The sequence below is a fragment of the Papaver somniferum genome, chromosome 11 (genome assembly GCF_003573695.1).
Source record: "Papaver somniferum cultivar HN1 chromosome 11, ASM357369v1, whole genome shotgun sequence".
Taxonomy (NCBI): domain Eukaryota; kingdom Viridiplantae; phylum Streptophyta; class Magnoliopsida; order Ranunculales; family Papaveraceae; genus Papaver; species Papaver somniferum.
Window position 1 is genome coordinate 57,979,886 of NC_039368.1, and position 10,593 is coordinate 57,990,478.

The window sequence follows — 10,593 nt, forward strand, 5'->3', positions numbered from 1 at the left end:
CTCACGTGCAGAAAGTTCAGGAAGCAAGCATAGAGTTTATGAAAGTGTCACAGACTCATGCACAAAGATACCCAGGCAACCAGTTCAACAAACAATTATCGTATGTCACAAATTAATGCTTATGAATGCACTGGTTCTGCCGAGATCAAGAGGTGCACAACAAAAAAACAAGTTTAATACGTAAACATGTTATTCAATTTCACCGGATAAAGGCAAAGGTTCAGTCAGGCCGCTAGTTTGTCTGGCAGACATGGCATATTATTCGTGACAGCATCAAAAATTCAGAGATTAGCTGTTGGATTGCAAGCAAACAATTCACTCAGTTATCACAGAATCAAGCATACGGGTACCGGATTTTGACAATCATTAATGAGCACTTATCTCAGCAGACGAGGAAGATAGTTAAGACAGAATTCGAGTTTGAGAATACGATACCGCCAGTACAAAATTGGGTTTAGGCATGATAAACAGTTTCTGCTGCTCCTTTATCTTTCCTTGATTTGTATTTCAGCTCAGCAGGTACCTGTTAACTCAATAACCTGTTTCAATTCCCAGATTTGCATAGATGGAGCAAAGTCGAGAGAGCACTAGTACTGAAAATTTTCAGAAAAAGAGTTATGCAATATGAAATGCAGGGATGCTGGGATGGATATTATACAGGGGAAAATGAATAGTTATTATGCTTATTTGGACTGACAGGGGTTGACACAATATGCAGCTATGGACAAAGTACACTTACTGACACAATATGCTAGATATATTACAGGACGATGAATACTGTAAACTGGTAATGACCTGCAAAACCAGACACAACACTACTCTCTTTAATGCTTAACCCAAAGATGAAACTTTCGTGAAAACGCTTCAAAAGTTAAGCTACAACGGATTGCTTACAACTACTGGAATGATTTTAGCAGAATGGAGAGTCACAGACGCACTGACATATGAGCTAAAGGTTAAAAGATGTAGCAAACCTAACAAATTCACAACTAATATGCAGAATGCAACTAGTTACACATGCCAAATTAAAAAATGATACATCTAACACTAAGAATATGTTACAGGATATTATAAACGGTGAACTGTAGATGAAAATAACTTAAACTAGTTGTGGCAGTGATGCTGATATGAGAATGTAGATATGTACAGCTGCTACTATAGATACAAATGAAAGAAGCTACAGAATATAGAAAATGGGTAAGCTACAAAGTGCAGTGACAAACAACTTTAACTAGAACAAGATGCAAGATAGCTGACGAGGCAGGTGACAGGAAATGACAGCAGATTGATAAGCTGCAGAAAGAGATGATAGAAAGCTTTAACAGGTCATATGAACAGATGGACAACTAAGCTACAGATGGTGACAACCAATGAATGAGAAAGAGAACCAAGGAAAAGCTAACAAATATGATAAGGAAAAACTTCCAAGACTATGATACAGGTACCCTGACTGAAACAAATGCAGTTTACAAGATATAAATCTTTACAGATGGAAGTGAACTACAAATTGAAAAACAACAGGAGCTGAGATGCAGGATATAAAACAGATGGTTTAACTACTAGGTTACACTATAACACCACAGAAAAAAATACAACAGAAGACAGAAAGACTACACTAACAACATGAAAACATAAAAATCTAAACACATATATGCAGGGTAATACTAAAAATCAGTAAAGTTAATCAAAAAAGAAACTACACCGCTACCGAGTCCTCGGAAGCGGCGCCAAAAACTTGATAGGACTAAACACCTACAATATTATTAAACCGCAAGTGCACAGTATCAACAATGTAAACAGGGCAAATACGGGTCGAACCCACAGAGACTAGAGCAGTGCGAAATTGAATCTAAAGCCTAACTAATATTAATTAAAATAAGAAATCACAACAGGGGTTTGTGTGTCGAAAAGACAAGATGTTGGCAAGGATCAAAGTAGAAAAGTGAAATGGAAATATGGATGCAAGGAGAGTTGAAAACAGTCAACTAAGAGGCACTAGGGCAGTTGAGTCCACCATTTAACTTCTACTTAGAGATTCAACAATAGAAAATTTTCTTTTCCCTTATAACGGAATCAGCGGTGAAGATACGAGTCTTTCGCCTTTCCAATGGGGTTTCACAGATGGATAGTTTAACGTCAACTAAAGCATTAATCCCAAGTATTAGATGTCTTCTTGCAGCACAACTAATCAAAGATTAAAGATATCCATTAAACATAAGTTGATGTGATAATATACAGGTGTTTTAACAACCTAGGATACATGATATACTAGGTGAAAGTAGTACATTGCAGCTCAAAAGTTAAACATCTCTTAACTCAGTAAAGCACAACAAGAACAATAACAAAAACAAGAATCATCTAGTAGTAAGTTAAGGGCTTCATCTATGCCCTAGCTAAGAATTTAGAACATATTGAGAACAAGAGACAAATATAATTCAAATATAGATGATCTTATTGATGAAATTTAACTCTATTCTCTTTCAAAATGATTTTTCAAGAACACTCAGTTCCAATGAAATTACTTAAGAGTATTTTAAACCACTCTCACTGCCCCCCCCAAATACATTATAACAGCCCCTATTTATACAAAGATTTCTCCCCCAATTTTCAATCCCTATTCTGATCAACAGAAACAATATTAAATTTTGGGGAGTTTGTTCTCGAAACTCACCACTTTGTCAGACTCATCATTCATGCACCGCCACTGCACTTATCTTCCTCTTTTTGGCTGATGTTGTCGCTCTTTGAACTCAGAAGGCTAAGTCTTACTTTTACTGGAAAGGGATGAAAAGAAATATAACTCAAATGGTGCAGGAGTGTGACATCTTCCAACAACACAAAGGGTTCACTACTCTTCCAGCAGAACTCTTACAGCCACTGCCAATTCCTGAGCAAGGATGGACAGACATCAGCATGAATTTTATCTCTGGTCTACCAAAATCTGAATGGAGGGAGGTCATCCTAGTGGTAGTGTACAGATATACCAAATACAACCACTTCTTGGCACTCAACCATCTTTACACAGCAGCAACAGTAGCCAAGGTAATGCTTGACTCAGTCATTAAACTTCATGGGCTTCCAAAAACAATAATATCAGATAGAGACAACATTTTTATGAGCAATTTTTGGCAATGTATGCTAACAAGACTGGGCAGCTCTTTGCATTTGAGCACTGCTTATCACCCTCAAATAGATAGACAGACTGAGAAGGTGAATGCCTTCCTTGAATCTTATTTACGGTGTATGATAAGTTATAAACCTAGAAAATGGGTGTCATGGTTTTCATTGGCAGAGTGGTGGTGTAACACCAATTACCATACCAGCTTGAAGCTCACACCAGTTAAAGCCTTGTATGGATATACCCCTCCACAGTTTGGTGTTAATTAAACCCATGCTGGGATCAGCCTGAATGCAGATGATTATTTACAACAGAGACAAGTAGTGGGACACATGTTAAAGGGAGTGCTTGAGGAAGCTCAGCACAGAATAAACAACAGGAAGACAAAAAGAGGATTGAAAGGGAATTCAAGGAAGGAGATTGGGTGTATTTAAGGCTACAACCATATAGGCAGACATCAGTGCATTTAAGGAAAAATTTGAAACTTGCTGCTAAGTTATTTTTCCCTTACAAAATACTGGAAAGGATTGGGAAGGTAGCCTACAAGCTGTAACTTCCACCTGAGTCCAAAAGCTAGGATCAGGGAAACTTCCTCAAACTACTCTACCAAAGTTAAACAAGGACCAAGAAATGAAGGTGACTCCTCTGCAGATTCTAGACAACAGGCAAGTAAAGAAGGGAAACCATAATATCAACCAAGTGCTGGTGCAGTGGGAGAACCTATCAACTCAGGATGCCACATGTGAGGATAAAGAATTCATGGCATACCAATTTCCAAAGCTAATCCTTGAGGTCAAGGATTTGAAATAGTATAGGTATTGTCCGGAACCAAGTTTAATTATGCTTTTAAGTATGTTTAATTATGCTTTTATTAGTTTAGAAATAGTTTTTAAGGGATGTCCAGTTGCTTTAGGCGCCCATTAGGTCTTTTTGAACTGTACGGACCGTTGTCAGTACTCGTGTGAGTCACACGAGCGGGGTTGTGTGTGTGTCCTTTTTATCCTGGTCTGTGTTGTAGAAGATGCTTATGAAAAAGTAAATCTGAAAATTCTTCTCTATCAATTATGCTCTTCCTCTCCTCATTAATCCTTAGGGATTCATTCGTTTTTGAGCTAATTTGTAAGGCTAGTCTTTACAATTGGTATCAGGAGCAGTCGATCTGTAAACCATGGTTAATCAGAAAGACTTTGACGATTTTCACAAGAAATTAAATGCACTGATGAAGATTCATGAAGAAATTGTTAAAAAGTTTGATGAAACCCAGGGAAGCATTTCAAACTCGTTAACAGAGATGAGATCATAGGATCGTTAGCAAACTCAAAGTTGGTAATGGCCTTCTCGAAACACCTAAAGATGCCCATTCACGAAACAAACAAGGAGAAGGTAATGATATTCAAGTTAATCGTCAAATCTTTAACCAGATTACTAATCAGCACAAGTCTAAAATTGAATTTTCGAGGTTTGATGGTAATAATCCAAGATCTTGGATTCGCAAGTGTAAATTTTTTTCAACTACATATTATGGATGGAGAACAAAAAGTTATGTTAGCTTCTATATACTTGGATGTCAAAGCAGACGTTTGGTTCCAAGATTATCAAGAAGGTAGAGACGTCATATTATGGGAAGAGTTTGCGGTAGATATCAATTTTCGATTTCAGGAGTTGGGTCATGATGACATAGTTGGAGAGTTCAATCAGATAAGCCAGGAAGGGAATGTGCTAGAATATCAGGAATTTTTTGAAGAACTAAAGGCTCTTATGATTGCTAAGAATAATCACCTGACCGAAGACTATTTCACTTCCAGTTATGTGAGTGGATTGAAAGGAGAGTTAAGGCTTGCAGTGCAAATGTTCTCCCCAACAAGTCTTAAGCCAGCTATGTACCTAGCTAGAATGCAGGAGGCCATCATGGAGAAAACCATAAAAAAATCTAAGGCAGCATGTAAGCTTCCTCCTATCTCCATTCCCAGTAGAGGCAACAACAAAAGCTTTGTAACATCTCCAAGAAAAAGTTCACCTTCTCCAAGGAGTATAACTAGATCAAGTTTACCACCCATTAGGAAGCTCACATATGCTGAAATGAAGTCCAGGCGTGACAAAGGACTATGTTACAATTGTGATGAAGTTTATGCTACAGGACACAAATGTGTAAGACAACAGTTGTATATGCTAGTGGGGGAAGATGAAGATCAAGGTACATCCAGTCAGCTTTTCCAGTTAGCTCTCCAGTCATACAAGAAATTGAAGAGGAAGTGGAGATATATCTACATGCCCTATCAGGTATTAAACCTCAAAACACCATTAGAATTCAGGGTGTGGCTAGAAATAACAAGCCCATAACCATATTGGTGGATAATGGTAGTACACACACCTTTGTAGACCCGGAAATTGATAGGTACAATGGTGTCCTTATAGAACCCACATCAACTTTCCATGTGGCTGTAGCAGATGGAAACAAACTTACTAGTGAAGCAAAATGTCCTAAATTTTCATGGAGCATGCAAGGGCACAAGTTTGAATATGAATCCAGAGTCTTAGCATTGGGGGGATGTGACATGGTGTTAGGAGTGGATTGGATGAAGGGTATTAGTCCTGTCAAGTTTGATTTCAAGCAGCTAACTATAACTTTCGATAGAGGAAATGAGGAGGTTGTTCCTAGAGGAAGCACCGAAGCTCCAAAGGTTTCTATGATGATAACAAAGGCATGCCAAAAGTACCTCAAGAAGATCAGGCATGGATTCATGGGGCAACTTTTCTCCATCACAGCCAAAGAGGTACCTACTAGTACCCCAGAGCCATTACAACCCATTTTAAATTCTTACAATTCAGTTTTCCAAGAACCCAATAGCCTTCCTCCTAAGAGAGTTCATGATCATCACATACCCTTAAAACCACTCTCTACCCCTCCCAATCAGAGACATTATAGGATCCCATATGTGCAAAAAGAAGTGGTGGAGCAGCTGGTCCAAGAAATGCTCAAATCAGGGTTATCATGCCTAGTCACAGTCCCTTCTCATCTCCAATCTTGTTAGTTAAAAATAAAGATGGAAGTTGGAGGTTCTGTGTTGATTACAGAAAACTGAATGGACTCACCATCAAGAACAAATACCCAATTCCAGTGATAGATGAGCTCATAGATGAGTTACATGGGTCACATGTATTGTCCAAGATTGATCTGAGAGCTGGTTATCACCAGATTATATTTTCTGCCCCAGACACTCACAAAATAGCATTTAAGACTCATCAAGGGAATTATGAGTTCTTAGTCATGCCATTTTGTGTAACCAATGCACCAGCAAGCTTCCAAGCATTAATGAATAATGTCTTTAAACCATACTTGAGAAAGTTCATATTGGTTTTCTTGATGATATATTAGTATATAGCCTTAACATGGATACTCATGCCAAGCATTTGGAACTCACTCTGGGATTACTTAAGAAGCACAACTTATTTGCTAAAATGAGAAAATCCTCTTTTAGACAAAACTTATTGGAGTATCTGGGTCATATTATCAGTAAAGAAGGAGTTCCTGCTGACCCTAGTAAGGTGGAATGCATGAGTAAGCGGCCCATTCCAAATACCCTTAAGGAGCTGAGGGGATTCTTGGGATTAACTGGGTACTACAAAAAATGTGTACAAAATTATGGGTTAAGTGCTAAACTATTGACTGAGTTGCTGAAGAAGAACAAGTTTCAATTGAGCTCAGAAGCCACCAGTGCATTTGAACTACTCAAGGAAGCTATGCTATCCACTCCAGTACTCATCCTTCTTGACTTCAACAAGTCATTTGATATAGCCGCAAATGCCAGTGATTTGGGAGTAGGAGCTGTGCTGATGCAGGAGAAAAGACCAATTGCCTTATACAACAAAGGAATGGGTGCCAGATTCTTAGCTATGTCTACTTATGAGAAGGAGACGATGGCCATGGAAGTTGGAAAATGGAAGCATTATTTGATGGGTAACAAGTTAACCATTTACACAGACCATCGGAGCGTCAAGTACTTCCTTGAGCAAAGGGTCAACTCACTTCTGCAACAAAAATAGCTAGCCAAATTATTGGGATATAACTATGAATTGAAGTATAAGAAAGGCTGTGATAAAAAGGTAGCTGATGCATTATCCAAGGTGCAGCTTCCATAAATTGCAGCCTGCAATTCTATTTCTCAACTACAACCAACTTGGATGAAGGAAGTGCAAGAGAGCTATTCTGAAGACTCTGTAGCCAAGGAACTGCTTCCGATACTAATAGTTGATAACAACAAGTCTGGGGAGTATTCACTGTAGAAAGGGGTCATTAGATATAAGGGAAGGATATACATTGGCAACTCTGGTGAACTGAGAACCAGAATTATGGCAGCAATACATTCTTCTTCTATAGGAGGACATCCAGGTGCTCCTATAAAGCAGGCAGTTTGCAACGCTGCAACGGTGTTACAAACAGCTGTTACAACGGGTTGAAATGTTACATAGAAAAGATGACAAGCTTATGATATATGTTATCTATTATTGTTGAACAACGATACTTCTTTTATGCTGTTTGAAAAAGACTGCCTCTGCGACTGTCCTCGTCTGTCCAATGTTCTTCAGCTTCTCTTCTTCACCAGAAGCAGGTGAATATTCCTGCAACTTCACCTGTGCTTCTCTGCTCCGATTCTATCGACCCCAAACTCTCGACTCCTTCCTGGAACTCGTATCTCTCTATTTATACACAACAGAGTTAATTAATATTCACGAAATCTTTTGTTTCCTTCCTTGAAAGTTACTGTATTCTCTTCTTATTTTTCTTTATTTCCTATGCGACTGCTGAGATTCCTTGTATACTCAAACTTCCCTCTGATTGAGCCAAATCTTGCAGAAAAGATATTCTTCTCTTAACTCCCACGCAACTTCCATATTTGCCTTAAAACTTCCCGGAATGACTCCTCTCTATGTTTCGTGAAATATTTTTTTTCTTACGATTCTTTCAAACATACCATGTCTGTCTTGATTTAACAGGTTAATCCTTAATGGATTCCGAGCAAAACTCTCAAAAAATCCCGACTAAAACTTTGCTCTAAAAACCCGAGAAAACTAGTATTCCTTCGTGTGTGGAGAATCGATTATCCATCCCATTTTGCTCCGTTAAATTACTTAGGCCAGCCCTGTTTACGCCTTTCGAGTCTAGCCCAATTAAATCTGGTGATTGAATCTGTCCAGATATAACCCAAAATCGAAGCCAAATTCTGTTCGTAACTGAAATATTTTCCCGCCAAATCCTGAAATTTGAATTGTTGAAGATAACCTTCCCTTGTCCAGTTCTGGTGTGCCAATAGTAGTTGCCCCGGGGTTACCCCTTATTATCTGGGTGCCCTTTATCCATTTGAGAGATATCTTCAGTAATTTTCTCCAGAGTGCCCAAATACCATTTTTCGAGCCAATTTCTCCGCGCATGTTTATTTCTCCAAAAATACCTACAAAGACATAAAATACCAAAATAAGTACAAAATGGGTACTAACAATATAGAAAATCGAGATCAAAATAGACACATAAATGAGTCTATCAAAGGGCTAGTTACCAGAAGGCTAAGTCTTACTTTTACTGGAAAGGGATGAAAAGCAATATTACTCAAATGGTGCAGGAGTGTGACATCTGCCAACAACACAAAGGGTTCACTACCCTTCCAGCAGGACTCTTACAACCACTGCCAATTCCTGAGCAAGCATGGACAGACATCAACATGGATTTTATCTCTGGTCTACCAAAATATGAAGGGAGGGAGGTCATCCTAGTGGTAGTGGACATATATACCAAATACAAGCACTTCTTGGCACTCAGCCATCCTTACACAGCAACAACAGTGGCCAAGGTAATGCTTGACTCAGTCATTAAACTTAATGGGATTCCAAAAATAATAGTATCAGATAGAGACAACATTTTTCTGAGAAATTTTTGGCAATGCCTGCTGACAAGACTGGGCACCTCCTTGCATTTGAGCACTGCTTATCACCCTCAAACAGATGGACAGACTGAGAGGGTAAATGCCTGCCTTGAATCTTACTTAAGGTGTATGACAAGTTATAAACCTAGCAAATGTGTGTCATGGTTATCATTGTCAGAGTGGTGGTATAACACCAATTACCGTACCAGCCTAAAGCTCACACCATTTGAAGCCTTGTATGGATATACCCCTCCACAATTTGTTGTTAATTCAACCCATATTGGGATCAGCCTGAATGTAGATGATTATTTACAATAGACACAAGTAGTGGGACACATGTTAAAGGGAGTGCTTGAGGAAGCTCAGCACAAAATCAAACAACAGGCAGACAAAAAGAGGATTGAAAGGGAATTCAAGGAAGGAGATTGGGTGTATTTAAGGCTACAACCATATAGGCAGACATCAATGCAGTTAAGAAAGAATTTGAAACTTGCTGCTAAGTTCTTTTTCCCTTACAAAATACTGGAAAGGATTGGGAAGGTAGCCTACAAGCTGTAACTTCCACCTGAGTCCAAAATTCACCCTACATTTCATGTCTCTCAGCTGAAGGCCAAGCTAGGATCAGGGAAACTTCCTCAAACTACTCTGCCAAAGTTAAACAAGGACCAAGAAATGAAGGTGACTCCTCTGCAGATTCTGGACAGCAGGCAAGTAAAGAAGGGCAAACATAATATCAACCAAGTGCTGGTGCAGTGGGAGAACCTATCAACTCAGGATGCCACATGGGAAGACAAAGAATTCATGGCATACCAATTTCCAAAGCTAATCCTTGAGGTCAAGGATTTGAAAGAGTAGAGGGTATTGTCAGGACCCAAGTTTAATTATGCTTTTAAGTATGTTTAATTATGCTTTTATTAGTTTAGAAAGAGTTTTTGAGGGATGTACACTTGCTACAGGCGCCCATTAGGTCTTTTTGAATTGTACGGACTGTTGTCAGTACTCGCACGAGTCACACGAACGGGGTTGTGTGTGTGTCCTTCTTATCCTGGTCTGTGTTGTAGAAGATGCTTATGAAAAAGTAAATATGAAAATTCTTCTCTCTCAATTCTTCTCTTCCTCTCCTCATTAATCCTTAGGGATTCATTCGTTTTTGAGATAATTTGTAAGGCTAGTCCTTACAATCCACAATCATAAGCTTTCTTAATTTCATTTTGTTTTGTAGGGAATCCTTCCACAGCAACAACTATAGAATTATGATCTTGCTAGATTTATCCAAGGTTATCTACAACCATTACAAACAATTGGATCACTAAATTAAATACTATACGATTCTGCAAAATTCAGAGAGCATCTTGTTAGTTGCATTAGCTAGAATGACATTGAATAGAATTAATATGATTAGTTTGTTGTTGCTGTGTGTTTGAGTATCCTAGGTGTTACAATATATTTTTTTGATAATCTAAACTACTATGTAAAGTTCTAGTAGATGGAATCAGCTGAACAAAGTACTATGTAAAGTTCTAGTTGGATGGAATCAGCTGAACTAAAGTATGTTGA

The 10,593-nt window shown here is 38.5% G+C and overlaps 1 protein-coding gene across 1 annotated transcript; it reads left to right on the top strand.

Annotated features, from left to right (window-relative positions):
- Positions 1-8,727: 8,727 nt before the first annotated feature.
- On the top strand, positions 8,728-9,891 carry LOC113324450. The gene is made up of 3 exons (XM_026572771.1): positions 8,728-9,132; positions 9,355-9,576; positions 9,640-9,891. The coding sequence occupies exons 1-3, from the start codon at positions 8,728-8,730 to the stop codon at positions 9,889-9,891; spliced, it is 879 nt and encodes a 292-aa protein (XP_026428556.1).
- The last annotated feature ends 702 nt before the right edge of the window (positions 9,892-10,593 follow it).

Bases quoted from the DNA above. Each gene is read 5' to 3' on its own strand.
- LOC113324450 (XM_026572771.1), top strand. From the start codon at position 8,728: ATGGTGCAGGAGTGTGACATCTGCCAACAACACAAAGGGTTCACTACC. The intron at 9,133-9,354 runs GTAAATGCCTGC...TATTTACAATAG, and splicing joins CAGATGGACAGACTGAGAGG to ACACAAGTAGTGGGACACAT. The intron at 9,577-9,639 runs GTAGCCTACAAG...CATGTCTCTCAG, and splicing joins TACTGGAAAGGATTGGGAAG to CTGAAGGCCAAGCTAGGATC.